At 39.6% G+C, this 18,117-nt stretch overlaps 1 protein-coding gene across 2 annotated transcripts in view; it reads left to right on the forward strand.

Moving 5' to 3' along the window:
• LOC132823232 (gamma-aminobutyric acid receptor subunit gamma-2-like) overlaps positions 1-18,117 on the forward strand; it is a 134,828-nt gene that overhangs the window by 96,214 nt on the left and 20,497 nt on the right. For both annotated transcript variants that reach the window (XM_060836869.1, XM_060836870.1), the window contains exon 8: positions 11,149-11,301. In XM_060836869.1, coding sequence (XP_060692852.1) covers positions 11,149-11,301 — 153 coding nt within the window. The remainder of the gene's footprint in view (positions 1-11,148; positions 11,302-18,117) is intronic.

Here is an 18,117-nt window from a genome sequence, read left to right on the forward strand (position 1 = left end):
TTCTTTATGCTAGAACGATTTTCAAACGAATTGTTCTATCTGCATGACATAACCCAAACGAAAGCTACTCCCAGAGGGAACGCTTGATTGTAGCAAAGTTATGAAGAAGCAATTAAGTGGTTCAGTTCATTTTTATGAAGTGGGGAATTAAAATATGTTGTATCCATAAATCATGTGGAAAATCGTGACCTAATTAAAGCCTTTTCAACCGAAGGAATTGCTGGAATACTTGCAGTTAGAACTTTCCAGCAATAATAGCTGATGTGCAGAATTCTCAAAACTATACATAGCTTGCCAGTTGTCAATCGTACCTGTACATACTGAGATAGCAGTTCTGGTAATATTAGCGAGAACTCTAAGCAAAAATAAAACAAAGCTGCTAATTTTAATTCAGAGGAGGTAGTGGCCTAATGGTATTATCAGTGGGCTATTAATCCAAGAACCCCCAAGGTTCAAATCCCACCATGACAGGCAGTGGAATTTGAATTTGCCTTTAAAAGCAAAGTTGGGATTAAAAGTCTGATGATATCCATGAATTAATTGCTAATTGTCAGGGAAAAGAAACATCTGGTTTACTAATGCTGCTTAGGGAAGGAAATTTGCCAGTCTTACCCAGTCTGGCCTTCAGATCCACAGCAATATAGTCACATTATGGGCATTAAATACTGGCCTGACTAGTGATGTCCGTATCCTGTGAATGAATAAAAATCAAAATTCTGGAAATATGAAACTGAGCAAAAACTGATAACAGTCAATAGATTCATCAATATCTGTTGGGAGAACAGATGAATTATTTCTAATAAAACTGAAAATGCTGGAAATATTCAGCAGGCCAGGGAGGTCATTGGTGTGAAACATTAATTCTGTTTCTTTCTCTGCAAATTCTCCTTAAGCTGCTTAGTATTACAATCATCTTCTGTTTTTAATTCTGGCTTCCAGCAGTCATTTTGGTCTTCTGTAGGCCAATTAACATTTTAGTTGCAGATCCTTCCAAAGAACTTTAAAAATCCAAAGAAGAATCTACTTCTGAAACATTAACTTGTATGTTCTTGCCACAGATATTGATTGTAGACAAGCAGGAGGCTAAAAGAACACAGCAAGCCAGGCAGCATCAAGAGGTGAAGATAACGATCTTTCAAGAATAGCCATTCTTCAGGAATGAAGGTGGGAGTATGGGCAACTGCTTACCCCCACCTCCATTCCTGAAGAAGTGTTATACCCAAAACATTGACTTCTCCATCTCCTGATACTGCCTGGCTTGCTGTGTTAGAACATAGAACAGTACAACAAGTACAAGCCCTTCAGCCCTTGATGTTGTGCCAGCCTTTTATCTACTCTAAGATCAGACTAACCTACATACCCTTCATTGTTCTAGCTTGCATGTGCCTAGCCAGGAGTTGCTTAAATGTCCCTAATGTATCTGACTCTATTACCACTGCTGGCAGTGCATTCCATGCTCCCAACACTCTAAGTAAAAATCTCTGACATCTCCCCTAAACCTGCCTCCTGTTACCTTAAAATTATGCCCCCTTGTGATAGCCATTTTCGCCATGGGAGAAAGTTTGTGTCTATCCACTTTATCTATGCCTCTCAATATCTTGTACACCTTTATCAAGTCATTCCTCGTTCTTCATCGCTCCAGTGAGAAAAGCCCTAGACCCGTCAACTTTTCTTCATAAGACATGCCCTCAGTCCAGGCAGGATCCTGGTAAGTCTCCTCTGCATCCTCCCTAATGTTTCCACATCTTTCCTAGAATGAGGCGACCAGAACTGAAAACTATATTCCAAGTGTGGTCTAACCAGGGCCCTATAGAGCTGCAGCATAACCTCGCGGCTCTTAAACTCAATCCCTCTGCTAATGAAAGCCAAACTTGTTCTTGTCAGCCTTCTTTCAGCCTCCTGCTTGTCCACTTTGGATTCCAGCATTGCAGTTATATTTTTATCTCTGACAGATACTGGTTGACCTGCTGATGTTTTGAGTTAGTTCTGTCCTTGTTACAGAAAAAATATGTTCTTCAAATGATTAACATACACATTAGGTAAATTTGGAGTTTTTGAGTCACTAAATATCAAATGATTTTCATCATGGTGCAGAGGCACTGGTTAAGTACCTCCAAAATTGATTGAATGGCTTATACATTGGTTAACTCCATACTCCATTTGGAGGTAATAAATGAGTGCCAAAGCATCCTGTGTTTAGGTGCTATGTTTATGAACACATTCTGTGCAAAATGGTACAGAAGTTTTCAGTTAGCTGGACAAATCACAATTATGTTTCACAGTGTGTTTTCATGTCGACATGCTGGAATTACTGTTGAGCACAGAACTAAGTAGGTGAATGGAAATATTAAAAGCCTGGTGACCACTGTCTTAACATAGTGCATAATAAGCTCAATAAAATACAACCACTGGCTAGCACTACACAAATGAACAAGCATGAGTCAAAAATAAAACCAAAAAGATTTGCAAACATTCAGCACATGTGGCAGTAAGTTTTCTCTCTCTCCCTGAAATTGATGGTTTGAGATAAATGTGACACTTCTGAAGATTTTCTGCATCCATAGTATTTCATTTTATATATGCTCTAGTTCAAAACTGTTCAGTGTCAGAACAAGTGAAGAGAAGGACTGTCCACTCAAGGTAAATTAACTTTGGTCAATTAATTAAATAATCAATCATAGTATAGCACTATAAGACTCACCATGAACTATAAAGTACTTTTACTATCTCACTGAAGACTGTACAAACTCAATATGATCCAGACTGTTTGGTATTGACCTGCTTGTGCTTCATAATAAAGCACATTGTCCAGGTACAATATTAGACTGACTTAGTTACCAAGGAGATCCAATTAATTGTGCAATGTGACATTTCCTTTAGGAATTCCATGATAGTGCAGACTTACTGAGGTAGGAAGAAAGGCAGGTGCAATTGTACAAGAAACATTGTCACCCATGAACAATACATTAAACCGGTTTTTGTCTGCAGATATCTGCCTTCGTTGTCCATGCTTTACATGGCAGACTGTCATTGAATTTCTTCAGAAAAAAACACCATCAATGGTCAGCATTGTAAAAATGAAGGTAATCAGAGCATTATAATTTAGTACTCTTGGATCCTCCCAAGCCATCACTGATGATATTTGTCAGATTATTCATCTTTTGTGCACTGATGCATTAAAAAGAAACAAAAATTTGCTTTGCAAGCAGAAGTGTTTTTTTTCAACCAATGGAAGGAGTCCAGCATTTTTAACCAAATGACAGATTTTACTGAAGTGCAGGCTCTTGTTAACAACATAGATGTGGCCATCTGCTCTTCTAACAACAATTTTGTAGGTTAAAACAGTAGACAGCATTCCATTGAATGACTACATTCTATCCACGTGCAGGTAACTGAGGACAAGGTAATATTATATAAGCTACAGTGCACAAAAACTACTTGTGATATTTGTAATTTTATCTGTCAGGCACAAATTTCTTCCTGCACCATTATAGGTATTGAAGAAGCTTAGATATATCGAATTATGCTGAGGCTGCAAGACATTTGAAGCACAGTATTTACGGCTTACATACAATGACCATAGACTTAATTAATGGTGGCAAGTACTATTTATTGTGGCAACACAGATCAGTGAGAAATTTGTTTTGAATCTGCTCCCATAGCCCATGGACATTGTTAGAAAAACATCGACTCAATAAGCTACCAGTTTTCATTCTTAAACAACATGGCAGAGAAAACTTTTCTCTCTGTTGGGAATATTCATGTCTCTTAGAAACCTGCCAGTAAAATATTGCAAGTATATTCATGAGAAAGGGATTTTCTGGCAACACTATCTTGTCTATTTTCATTGGTCACATGGTTGATTTATTATAAATGGTTTGGAAATCTGCTGGTCTAAGGATATCCTCCTCTACTCAGTCCTGTTCCATACTGCACAAATGCAAGTATGCAGGAAATATTCATGAGATTGTCATGATCTAACCCTGTTGAATCAGCTGTTGACTGGAATGCTGTAGTTTTGCTACAATGTCATTTCATTAAAATTGCAGAATTGCCCTTTCTATATAAAAGGTGTTGGTTTCTAGTCTTCCGGAAGCAAAAATCTGGCTGCAGAAAATTCCTGACTGTGTCCAGTGCCCAATCTATTCATGAAATAAATAGAATAAGCCATCAAAAAAGTGGACAGAGGAGGTCAGGAAAACATTGTTCCCATTGATGGAGGAATCAAATCAAAGGCACAAATATAGTGTAATGTAGCAAAAGAAGCAGTGCAAACATGAAAAGAAACATTTCTAAGTAGCAAGTGTTAAGACTGGGAATGCAGTTCCTGACAATATGGTGGATGCAGGATTAAGCAAGACATTCAAGACGAAATTGAATTATTACCTAAAAAGGAAGAATGTATGTGATTACATGATACAATGGGGAAGTAGAACTAGATTTCCTTTTACTAACAAATCAGTGTACTAATAACTAGGACACATCAGGTGAAAAGTGAAGCATCCACTTTGACTGGATGCAGTATATCAATGTCCAAGTCATAGAATCCCTACAATGCAGAAATAGGTCCTTCAGCCCACACCGACCCTCCAAAGAGTAACTCACCCAGACTCATTACCCCTGACAAATGCACCTCATCTATACATTTCTGAACACAAAAGGCCAACTTATCTTACCTGCACATCTTTGGATTGTGGGAGGAAGCCAGAGCACACCCCACAGACATGGGGAGAATGTGCAAACTCCACACAGACAGTCATCCAAGGCTAGAATCGAACCCAGGTCCATGGCACTGTAAGGTAGTAGTGCTACCCATTGAGCCACCATGACCTTTGCAAAGGGAAAAAAATAGTGGAATAGTTATGAGACTCTTTGAATTATATCAATTTCTGAAGTTTTTATGTGTGTCAAACAATTTAAAGTCTGGATATAATAATTTTTCTTTTTCTAGTTTTGTCAGTTTAGATGACTTAGTTTGCATCAAAAGATCTTTGAACCATATTATCTTCCTGCACTACAAAATTAACTTGAGTTCATATGAATCTGTTCATCTGGAGATAGGTTTTCTGAAGAAAAAAATTATCTGAATAAAGGATTGTCATTTTTATAGTTCTTCAAATTTACTAGTTTTTCTTCTTAAAACTCAAATAAATATAATTTACTACTCCTGTTGTAGATGGTGTGTTTGAACCTTTGGATAACTAGTGATATTACAGCCAGAAGGAGTAGGATCTTGGTGCCACTCCAGACCATTCTGGAAATTGAAAAACAGTTAATCATCTTGTGAGTCAATGCAACCTCATGCATAATAATGCTCAACTTCATGAAAACATATCTCTCAGTGTTGAACAGTAACCTTTGGAGGTTTGAAACCTACTGCAGCTCTCACAGTTTCACAGATGTTTGTCAGGAAAACAAAAAAAATTGCAGAGTCCATCGAACATAATGTTTGTGTTTTGGTTTCATGCTAAGTATTGTGCAGATCATTAAATCCTGCAGAAACATTCTAATGCTTGCACCTGGCCCGCACCCTGCCCTGCAATGTTGAGTTCTCCAAGAGAGGTGTTTATAATGGGATGGTATTTATAATGGGATGGCATTTATAATGGGATTAATTTGCTGTTCTATGTATTAAACTTTGAAAACCACAGAAGGATCAGCTTATTTTCCAATGGATGCACAGAATTTTCTATTCTTTTCAACCTCATGGACAATGGAGAGAAATGTGGAAAAATACACCAAAAATGAAAAAAAAATCAAAATCTTGACTTTGAGAAGAAAAATTCCACTTTACATTGAAATGGCAAGTTTCAGCATCATGCTAATAATGTCAACCTTATTACCCCGTTTTCATGTCTCATTATTAGTCCAACTTACCTCATTTCTACACAGCTTCAAATTCTTTCCTACTTGTCCTAAAGTTCAATCCCCAGTGCAGAAATGTGTTCAGCAGCTGGCAGCAGTTTGCTACTTGCTTCTTTAGACCTTCATGCAAATCTGAAATCATCACAGCATCCCTTCATCTCCATCGACACTATCCTCTTCCGCCCTCCCTCTAACAAGATGGTGCAACAAGACAACAACCTGATGAAGGAGCAGCACTCCGAAAGCTAGTGCTTTCAAATAAACCTGTTGGACTATAATCTGGTGTTGTGTTATTTTCAACTTTGTGCACCCCAGTTCAATACTAGTATCTCCAAATCTAACAAGACGGCGTTGGCAAACCACCAGGCTAATCACTTTAGCCTGCCTGCTTTTGGATCAATACAGCACTTCAGGACTTCAAATTAACCTCAATGACACTTAACACATTGCATATTTCTGCAAGATCATTTTGTAAGCAGGAATGCGTGTATCATGTGCAGCAAAACAAGATTGATCTTATAGCTCTTTACTTCATTTCTTAGGAATTAATCACATGTCATTTAGTTGGAAGCTGCCAGCCTTGGGCTTGCAAGTGGGCTTGGGCTTAAGTGTATAGATAGAATCAGGCAGCTTGACATGGTTTGGAGGATTGGACATGTTTTGCTATACAGCACTGTGCTATGTAAGTATCACGTACAGCATGTACCAGCAGTTTACACAGCAAACACACTGCATGCACTTCAACCAAATAGTACTGCATGAAAGTCAGAGGAGATCAGTCCTTAATGAGGTTTAGAGGGACTTTAGTCAGTCAATGGGTACTGCTGCAATCAGTCAGTGGGATTTTACCATTTCAGCTCTGACCATGCTCAAGTAAGGCACCTAGTTGTACCAGAGGATCTGTGTCCTTGGATTCAGGGAATTGGGCCATAGTCAGTGATGCAAATTAATTGAAATCAGTCTAGGGGTTACAGGTACATGAGTTAGGGTGCTGTGAAGCTATCAATCCAATGAATTGACTAATCTTTTTCTTCAATAAGACAAAAGGATGGACTGAGTACGGTGATAGTGGACAGAAAAGCAGTTAGTGGTGATGCAGGAAGAGAAGAGGTGGTAAAGTTTCCCCAGTGAGTGAGTAGGAAGTGCAGAAGGCAGAAGGATGAATTTTTTGGGAGCATGAGGTGGGAGATAGCCACTGAGTAGACATAATGCATGCAATAGTGTGAGTTGTAGTTCATAAGTCATGATTGTATGTGTGTGCACTGGCAGAGTTAGAGTGAATGATGGTCCTGTGAGTATGAAGTAGTAGAAATGCAATAGTGCATTTCCCCATGCAGAAGACAGAAGGTCATTACTATTCTTCCTTCAAAGCTGTGTTTCACTCGGGAAACTGCACATACCCAGGCTTGTTATCTCAGTCCATGCTGATGTGCCTGATAACCTTGTCTCCCTTGTACTGCTGTCCTCTCTGTCATCTTGTCCACTGAACCTCAAACCAAGCAGCTAAATCCTTGGAGATGATGGTGCAGGACGTGCAGTTCCTGGCTTGCATCATCTGAAGTGTTGTGCAACGGGACTTTAATTATGATGTCAGTGACGGTAACATTGTAAACTCCTGGTGGTGTTACTTCTCCTGCCACATGATCAGTTGCAGAATTAGTGAGATAACGATCAGAGAATTACATGCAAAAGGTTGAGATGGATCATTGTGCCAAGAATCTGATGCAATGAGCTACTTTTCCTACAATTGGGAGAATATAGTTCTGAGTCATGAATTGAATGGTACCAATCCTCAACTTAGGCATTCACCTATATAGCACATCTGGGTTGACAATATTGTATTGACAATATTGACTTTTCTGCCATTGTAAATATTTTGGAATGAATACCTCAAACTATTGATCTTTAACTGGTGAAGATCTGTGGCTTTTTAAGCATGACCTAATTAATTTATTGAAGGATTTTCTTCACATTCCCAATGGAGTAACAAATGTTAGACAAATTGCTATCCAAAGATCAGTTAATCTATACATGTCCCATCAATTAATTATCCAGCTTTGTTTCCAAGCATTTTGTCATGTAAAATCACTAGGAGAAGATGTTTTCTATTGGAAGTGATTTCATATGAACGTAGTCAGTGAGATGTATATTTAAAAATAAATATTACATTGAAATTTGAAGTTTGAAGGAAGTGACTCTTAATCAAGAACTTGGAAGGAAATTTACAACATGGGAAAGTGGTGGCATCGTAATAATATGACAGGATGACTGGACTATTAAGCCAGAATGCTAGACCACTGCTCCGGGCTATGGGTTTGAATCTCCACCATGATAGATGGTGAGATTTGAATTTAAGAAATATCAGGAATAGAAAAATTACACAATGGTAATCATGTAGTGTTAGTCAGCTGTTATAAACACCCATTTGATTCACTAATGTCCTTCCTTGAGGGAAGATACTGTAGCCCTTACCTGGTGTGACCTGCATGTGACTGCAGATGTGATAGCAAAGCAGTTGACTGTTCACAGCCCTTTGATCAATTAGGGATGGACAATTAATTGAAGGCTTAGCCAGTGAAGCACAAATCCCATGAACAAAAACAATCTCTTCTTAGGAAAAAGGCGAGGAATATTGCACCCATTATTTACTACAATATAACTTGCATAAAACTGACAGTATTGTCTAACTTTAAATTCCACATTGACGAAGTAGCATTAAGTTTATTGCAATTGGAGGACAGTATCTCGATTCCATAAAATGGTACATATGAATAGAAATTTCAGTACAAGCTATTCCAGGAATTGAGTCAATTTGAAAACCCCCAGTACTAACCCTTTAATTGTCAAATACTCAATTTTGTTGGTTTCATTTACTAAGAGGTGGATCCTGAACACATTCACATTTTTGAGTGCACACTAATATTGTTAATGTAACCCAAATATTGTTCTTGTTCAAAAGTTATTTAAGCATTTTTGCTTAATTCCATATCTATCCAGATTCTTACATGACTCAACTTATGAAGACTTTTCTCCTCAAAATAATACTAACTGCTTTTGCACTGAGCAAATTCCATATAATCACTCCAGAAAAGAAAGTACCTGCTCAACTCATATCAAAGTTATAGAATTTTCAACCTTATGCATGAATCCTCAGTTTAGTGCTGTTTACTCTAGCATTTGATTTATTTTTAATTGCTGTTTCTTTTCAGCTAGTTTTCTTTCCCATCTCCTCTACAGTCTTTATATAGCTCCCTAGACAATCGTTCTGTGGAACTCTAACAAAGTAGAGTCTTTCAATTAGAAACATTAACTTTGTTTCTTTCTTCACAGATGCTATCAGCACATTTTGGTTTTATCTTGCTTTAACATCCCTTTTGAAAGATGTAATCTCCGATAATGCAGTAAACTGAAGTGTCAGCTGAGAATTTGTGCTGACATCTCTGGATAACCTATTTGCTCCACCATCCCCTTCAAACTATCACGATCACCCCACAGTCCACACCTGCATCAACCTACTGCCTATTTAGCGACCTTCCCCCGCCTCATTCCCACCAATCCATTTATCTCTCAGTCACTTCACCTCCCCACTTCCCGTCACATCCTGATGAACGGCCTATGCCTGAAACATCGATTCTCCTGCTCCTTGGATGCTGCCTGAGCTGCTGCGCTTTTCCAGCAGCACACTCTCAACTCTGATCGCCAGCATCTGCAATCCTCACTTTCTCCTAGCCTCTGGATAATCTCCTGACTCAGATGTGAGTTAGTGTTGAACACTTTTACATTTGTTGAGTAGACTTCTACTTCTTGATGTCGAAGACCTGAACAGTCTCAATTTTGTTGACCTATGTCATGTTATATTTGGGTGGTCTATTGCTACTTCAGTTCCATATGAAGTAAAGGGAAAAGAAGTACCATTTAGATCCTTCTTTTAGTACAATTTTTGGATTCTATGTGCAGTTTGCGTCTAAATTAATTACCAATTTCTTATAATTAGATCACAAAAGAATTGGGGATGATACAGTACTTTTTGACTAATACAATTTATGAAATGCTGGTGTAGCAAACAAACATGATACCTATCTGGATCTGGTTTCATTATAACAGCTTTCTGACCCTATAACTGGAAACAAAGCTTCTCTAAGAAAAAATTATCAAGGATATAAGAAAACCTTATTAAGTTTCCGCTAATAGACAAGAAAAATGTTATGCTTCTATATTGCCTGCCCCCTCTTTGTGTTAGATCATTTATTTGTATAGCCTGAAAACTTTCTTAGAACCCTCAAATCATTCTTTCCAATTCTGTAGACAGGAACATTCCTGTTGGAAAATTCAGTTGTAAATATAGTAATAGTATTATAATAATTTGAAATTATACCATGTTATATCATTCAGGTAATAACAAGGCTATTGACTTTGATAATTATTATGGATTAACATTGACATAAGGTGGTGTGGTGGCTCAGTAGTTAGCACTGCTGCCTCACAGCTCCAGGGACCTGGGTTAGATTCCAGCCTCGGTTGACTATCTGCGTGGAGTTTGCACATTCTCCCCGTATCTGCGTGGGTTACCTCTGGGTGCTCCGGTTTCCTCCCACAATCTAAATGATGTGCAGGTCAGGTCAGGTGAATTGAACATGCTAAATTGCCCCTCGTGTTTGGTGCATTAGTCAGGGGTAAATTCAAGGTAAGGGAATGAGTGGGTTACTATTCGGAGGGGCAGTGTGGATTTGTTCGGCCGAAGGGCCTGCTTCCATACTGTAGGGAATCTAATCTAAAAAAAAGTTCCACCATTCAAATATGACTACTGTAAAATGTGAAGTTCAAAAAGTTCCTGACTGATTTGCTCTGCTCCTGTGGAAGCCATGCTACATCAATACATTATCCAGAGTTTCAGGGAGAAGATGACATTTGGTATGTATCCACTAGATACCCAATAGACACACTAGAAAAAAGCTTTTGTTTGTGATTTCAAGTTTAAATGGAGGTTTCACTTCTCTGCATTTGATTATGTTCAATTACACATTCTAACTCTTAAACTGCATGTCATAGAAAGGATTCTTCAAACTGATTGGTGGAAGAGACATGCAGTTGTTTGCCCTGCTTTATACACATCCAATATTTCCTTTAGAGTACACTTAGATGATTTTCTAATTACTTCAAATTACCACACTTAATTCATTTGACAGCTGCAAGCCTAATGAGAGGTTAGCATCATTCATTCTCCGGGCCGATATTGCTTTATTATGAGTGAAAGATTCACCTTCTATTTTTATCTTTTTGCAGGAGATTATGTTGTGATGTCTGTGTACTTCGATCTTAGCAGACGAATGGGCTACTTCACTATCCAGACCTATATCCCTTGCACATTGACGGTTGTTTTATCCTGGGTATCATTTTGGATCAATAAGGATGCAGTACCAGCCAGAACATCATTAGGTAATTACATCATATGAACTATATTGCTTTGTGACAAAACAATAACAGTTTTCACCTCTTCTAAGTGTTCCTTTTAAATTAATAAACAGGGGAGGAATTATTGTATGTTGCACTGCTTCTCATTACACTGTATCATGTTTATTCTGTGCAGGCAGGCTATGCCACAGATCAATACCTGCACAATGCTTCATTAATGTCAATGAAGAAGAATAGTACATATCCATGCAGTGCACGACACTTGGTTTCGCCTGACCCAGCAAACTGACTGAAACATGTGTCACACAGCTATTCCTCCCCATGCAAACTAAATCTTCCCCTCAATGTTTAATAGCTAAGTTAAAATTCTGTTAATGTAATGGCCGAACCATGCTGTTGACGACTGCATTCTGTTTGGTCATATTATCCTCTGTGTTACCATTTGAATAAAATATGAAGATCAATGTGAAACCCTGAATTATCTTGCCATGTATAATGTGCAAGCATGCATATGGAAATTCTGTATGGTTTGTGTGGTGGGAAGACATATGTTTGTGTTGATGTGGGTAAATATAGGAAATGGATAGTCATTGTGCTCTTGGATTGATTCAGTCCTAAAATGGTGAGATCTGAGATCCTAACTGCTTGCATCCATTTAATGCAAGATTTCAGTCAAATGTTTAACGTATAATTTTGTTGTTGAAAGCCAAAGAATATCACATGACCTTTGAGTCATTCCGTGGTATTTGTTTTCTTTAGTTTTATGTGGACTGATGTTTATGAATTGTTGTACAAAACACAAGAAATTGTGAGAAAATATCCTTTAATCCATCGGATTCCCTCATTTTTGTCACAAATGTTCAATTACAATTTTCTGGAGTAAATGATAGGTTATAGAATAAGAAACTCACTTTTTTTTCCAAATCTCTAATAGATCAAGCTCATATTAAAACCAAATTGATTATTTTCTTTCTCCTTATAGCCAATATGCTGGAGAGGCCATCATTCTCTGTTGTTGACAGATTCATGACTGAACATTTATTTATAATGTATAAGTATAACGTAACTATTTAGGCAGTTCTGAACAATTACGACAAATGCATTAAACTCTGAATATTGGCCACTATTTTAAATGTATAATATGCAAAGGCAGTAAAGATCAAAATCAAATGAATTGTGGATGCTGTAAATCAGAAACAAAAATAGAAATTGATGCAAATGCTCATGTAGGTCTGGCAGCATCTATGGAGAGAAATCAGAGTTCATGTTTCAGGTCAAGTGGCTCTACCTCAGAGCAAAGGAAGTGTATTTTTCAGTACTAAGCTTTAATTTCAGGAGTAAAATGTCATGGCACAGCAATCTAACCATATGATAATTGTGCGATTTTTCTCTGATTCTTGTCAATCAACTATGATTTGGGTGTTGCTGACTGTGCCAACATTAATTACCCATCCCTTATTGCTGATGGATAAAGTGATGGTGAACTGCCTTATACTGCAGTCTTTGTGGTATAGGCATAGTGACTATGCTGATATGAGGGAAGGAAGTTCCAAGGTTTGGACCCAGTGACACGAAAGGAATTCCAATGTAGTTCCACGTCAGAATGGTATATAATTTGCAGGGGAAATGAAAACTGGTGATATATCTGATGCCCTCCGAGGTGATAGTGGTCACAGGTTTTGAAGGTGCTACCTAAGGAGCTTTGGTGATTCATGGGAGTGCATCTTGTATATAAATGCTACAATGCATTTATTATGGAGGGAATGAATGTTGAGGGTGTTAGATGTGGAACCAATCCATCAGGCTGCTTTACCCTGAATGATGTCAAGCTTCTTGAGTTTTTCCAACTGCAAGTATGGTGTGTTCTGTCATACTCCTGACTCAAGCCTTGCTGATGGTGGATAGGTTTAAGGATTCAGTAGTTGAGTTACTAGTCACAGAGCTAAAAGCTTGCTCTTGTAGCCACAATGTTTATATGGCTGGTCCAGTTTCTGGCCCACGGTAACACATCCAAGGTTTCTGTTGAGGCCATGCTCATGGGTAATAAACTTGGCTATCAGCCTCTGCTCAGCCACTCTGCATTGTTGCATATCCTGAAGTCTGCCTTGAAGGACAGTCACCTGAAGATCTGAGGCCAAATGTCCCTGAATGCTGAAGTGTTCCCTGACTGGAAGGGGACATCCCTGTCTGGTGATTATTGTGTGGTATCTATTCATTCGTTGTCACAGTGTTTGCTCGGTCTCGTCTAACTCCCATGCCTTGGGGCATCCTTGCCTGCAGCATATGAGATAAATAACTTTGGCCGAGTCACATGAGTATCTGCCGCGAAGATGGTGGGCAGTGTCCCCACATGCATCCATGTCGACACTCTGACTCGTCTTACATGGTTGCCATGATGGGGTTGTACGGTGTTGTGGTCAATATTGTCCCATTGTCTGGGTAGTTAGCTGCGAACAATGGTCTATTTAAAGTTTGGTGGATGTTCAAAGTTGAGAAGTGGAGGCATAAGGAAGGTCTTGGTGAGGTGGTCATCCTTAACGATAATGTGTTGCAGGCCGTGAAGAACATGACGTAGTTTCTCCGCTCCCAGGAAGTACTAAGCAATGAAGAATCCCTATCGGTTGCATCCTTTGTCTGTCTCCTGAGGAAGTCATTATGATTTATCGCTGTGGAACATCAGAACTGGCAATCGATCTCCTGTTCCAACATGCCATAGCATGAGCCTTCCTTTATTCAACAGTGCTGAACACCCTGGTTCCCTTGGCTGCAGCTTTTTGAGCTTGTGTCTCTGATTATGTTGGTGTTGGGATTTCCTTCATCTCCTCCTCCTTCCCTCCATCTTTACCACAATAATACTCATACAGCTACTGGATTAAGTTACTCAAACACCTGGCACGGAAGTACGGATCTGTGAAGAAATATCAGGACATCAATGTTTGTTTTCTGTTTGAAATCCTGACACAGTCAGGTTATCGTATGGGTTTCAACAGGCTTCTCCGAGGTTGACTGCAGACCTGCTCGACAGCCACATTTGCGTGGTGAAATGTATCCTCCAGAACCCAAGCCTGGATTTCCACTTTCTCATCTGCCATTTACAAGATCTTTGTAGCCTTGTTCTTTACATTGTTTTCCATGCACAAAGCAATCAGTTCAATCAGATTCTTGCTGTTCTTCATTGTTCCCTGAAGTACAGCTTTACAACCTTGGAATCTATAACTTACATAACAATTTTATCACCATGTCTTTAGCATTCAGACACATCGGCCTGTGAATACGCCTGTGTAGCTGCATGTGAAATACTTCCTTACCCCTTGCCCCCATCCACTGACCATCAAAACCACTGTTTGTGATTCCTAAATGCCATTCTTTTCAGAGTTAAATGATTCATGGCACGTGGATGGGCTGTAATGGTTAGGAGTTGATGGATCCAATTCATCTTTATTTTGTACCGAATGCTTCCTTTCAGATTTAGGCCTTAACCACGTGGTATTTTTCAATTTCCATGTCAATTCCCTCCGTTGGGTCTGTTTGTGCAGGAACAAGTGCAAACAGGTCTCAATTTGTACTCTGTGTGCTCTGCATGGCCATTTAATATCAGGCGATTTTGCAGAAAGGTAGTGCTTGTTAAATTTTCACTTGATTTGTTCATACTCTCCACTTCTTTTCTACAGCACACTTTGCTCCCCCAGCACTTCTTTCTTGCATTCATTCTGTCCTTTTTCAATATCCTTCTGTGATTATCAGACCTTTCACCACCTAACTTAATGATCCTGCTCTTCTCCTTAATTGCACAGCCGTCCAGATCTCCATACCCAGCCTTAGCCTCGCACTGAGTCATTATCAAAATTACCTGCTCATTCTGCCTCTCCAGTACCTTAATGCCCTTGTGTTCCAAACTCTAAATATTCAGGAACCATCTTTCCTTGTCCTGATCACAATGGCTCTCTGCCTATATCCCCGTTGCCTTCTTTCATTTTCCTGGCCCCTTCCAGCACCTCTCACAATGTGGACATTCAGCTCCATTCCATATCATTTGTTTGTACCTAACCAATGTATTTCTGAACCTTTTTACTGAAGGCCCCTTCAACTTAAACTCTGTCTGATCTGGTCAGATTTGCTAGTGTCAGCCTGTGTGGCAAATGGCTTTCTGGAAGAATGCAGCAAGTGGTGGTTGATGGAAAATATTCAGTCTGGAGTATATTTACTAGTGGTGTGCCACAAGGATTTGTTTTAGGACCACTGCTGTTTGTCATTTTTATAAATGACTTAGATGCAGGCACAGGTGGATGGATTAGTAAATTCGCAGATGACACTAAAGTCTGTGGATTAGTGGACAGTTTGGAAGAGTGTTACAGGTTGCAGGGGGACTTGGATAAACTGCAGAAATGGGCTGAAAGGTGGCAAATGGAGTTCAATGCAGCTAAATGCGAGGTGATGCACTTTGGGAGAAATAACAGGAAGGCAGAGTACTGGATCAATGGAAAGATTCTTGGTAGTGTGGATGTGCAGAGGGATCTTGGAGTCCATGACCATAGATCCTTGAAAGTTGCCACCCAGGTGGATAGTGCTGTTAAGAAGGTATACGGTTTGTTAGGTTTTATTAGTAGAGAGATTGAGTTCCGGAACCGCAATATCATGCTGCAACTATACAAAACACTGGTGCGGCCACACTTGGAATATTGTGTACAGTCTGGTTGCTCCATTACAGAAAGGATGTGGAAGCATTGGAAAAAGTGCAGAGGAGATTTACCAGGATGTTGCCTGGTCTGGAGGGAAGGTCTCATGAGGAAAGGCTGAGAGACTTGGGTCTGTTCTCATTGGAAATAACAAGGCTAAGGGGGGATTTGCTAGAGACATACAAGATGATCAGAGGATTAGATAGGGTAGACAGTGAAAGCCTTTTTCCTAGGATGATGACGTCAACTTGTACGAGAGGGCATAACTGCAAATTGAGGGGTGAAAGATTTAAGACAGGTGTCAGAGGCAGGTTCTTTACGCAAAGAGTGGTAAGGGTGTGGAATGCCCTACCTGTTAAGGTAGTCAACTCCGCCACATCCCACCACTGCCATTAATATGGTAGAGTTCAGTCTGGAGTTTGAAAGAGAGAAGGCAAAATCGGATGTAATGGTGTTATAGTTAAATAAAGGTAATTATGAGGGCATGAGAGAGGAACTGACAAAAATAGACTGGAGGCAGAGGCTAACTGGGAAGACAGTAGAGCAAAAATGGCAGGAGTTTGTTGGTATAATTGAGGACACTGTACAGAGGTTCATCCCCAAGAAAAGAAAGATTATCCGGGGAGGGATTAGACAACCATGGCTGACAAAGGAAGTCAGGAAATGTATTAAAGAAAAAGAGAGATCCTATAAAGTGGCCAAGAACAGTGGGAAATCAGAAGATTGGGAAGGATACGAAAACAAACGGAGGATAACAAAGAGTGTAATAAGAAATGAGAAGATCAAATATGAAGGTAGGCTAGCCAGTAATATTAGAAATGATAGTAAAAGTTTCTTTCAGTACATAAGAAACAAATGACAGGCAAAAGTAGACATTGGCCCACTTCAAACTGATGCAGGAAGCCTAGTGATGGGAGATAAGGAAATAGCAGGAGAACTTAATAAGTACTTTGCGTCAGTTTTCACAGTGGAAGACATGAGTAATATCCCAAAAATTAAAGTTGAGTATGGTTGCCGTTATGAAAGAGATAGTGCTAGAAAAGTTAAAAAGTCTTAAAATTGATAAATCTCCTGGCCCCGATGGGATACACCCTAGAGTTCTGAGAGAGGTGGCTGAGGAAATAGCAGAGGCATTGGTTGAGATCTTTCAAGAGTCACTGGAGTCAGGAAAGGTCCTGGATGATTGGAAGATGGCTGTTGTAACCCCCTTGTTCAAGAAAGGATCAAGACAAAAGATGGAAAATTATAGGCCAATCAGTTTAACCTCGGTTGTTGGTAAAATTCTAGAATCCATCATTAAGGATGAGGTTTCTAAATTCTTAGAAGAGCAGAGTCTGATTAGAACAAGTCAACATGGTTTTAGTAAGGGGAGGTCATGCCTGACAAACCTGTTGGAATTTTTTGAAGAGGTAACAAGTAGGTTAGACCAGGGAAACCCAGTGGATGTGGTCTATCTAGACTTTCAAAAGGCCTTTGATAAGGTGCCACACGGGAGGCTGCTGAGCAAGGTGAGGGCCCATGGTGTTCGAGGTGAGCTGCTGGGATGGATTGAGGATTGGCTGTTTAACAGAAGGCAGAGAGATGGGATAAAAGGTTCTTTTTCAGAATGGCAGCCGGTGACGAGCGGTGTCCCGCAGGGTTCAGTGTTGGGGCCACAGCTATTCGCATTATATATTAATGATTTGGATGAGGGGACTGGGGGCATTCTAGCGAAGTTTGCCAATGATACGAAATTAGGTGGACAGGCAGGTAGTACTGAGGAAGTGGGGAGGCTACAGAAGGATCTAGACAGGTTGGGAGAGTGGTCCAGGAAATGGCTGATGGAATTTAACGTGAGCGAGTGTGAGGTCTTACACTTTGGCAAAAAGAAAAAAAGCATAGACTACTTTCTAAATGGTGAGAAAATTAGTAAAGCCAAAGTACAAAGGGATCTGGGAGTGCTAGTCGAGGATTCTCTAAAGGTAAACATGCAGGTTGAGTCCGTGATTAAGAAAGCGAATGCAATGTTGTCTCTTATCTCAAGAGGGTTGGAATATAAAAACAGAGATGTGCTATTGAGACTTTATAAAGCTCTGGTTAGGCCCCATTTGGAGTACTGTGTCCAGTTTTTGTCCCCACACCTCAGGAAGGACATACTGGCACTGGAACGTGTCCAGCGGAGATT

The sequence above is a fragment of the Hemiscyllium ocellatum genome, chromosome 16 (genome assembly GCF_020745735.1).
Source record: "Hemiscyllium ocellatum isolate sHemOce1 chromosome 16, sHemOce1.pat.X.cur, whole genome shotgun sequence".
NCBI lineage: Eukaryota > Metazoa > Chordata > Chondrichthyes > Orectolobiformes > Hemiscylliidae > Hemiscyllium > Hemiscyllium ocellatum.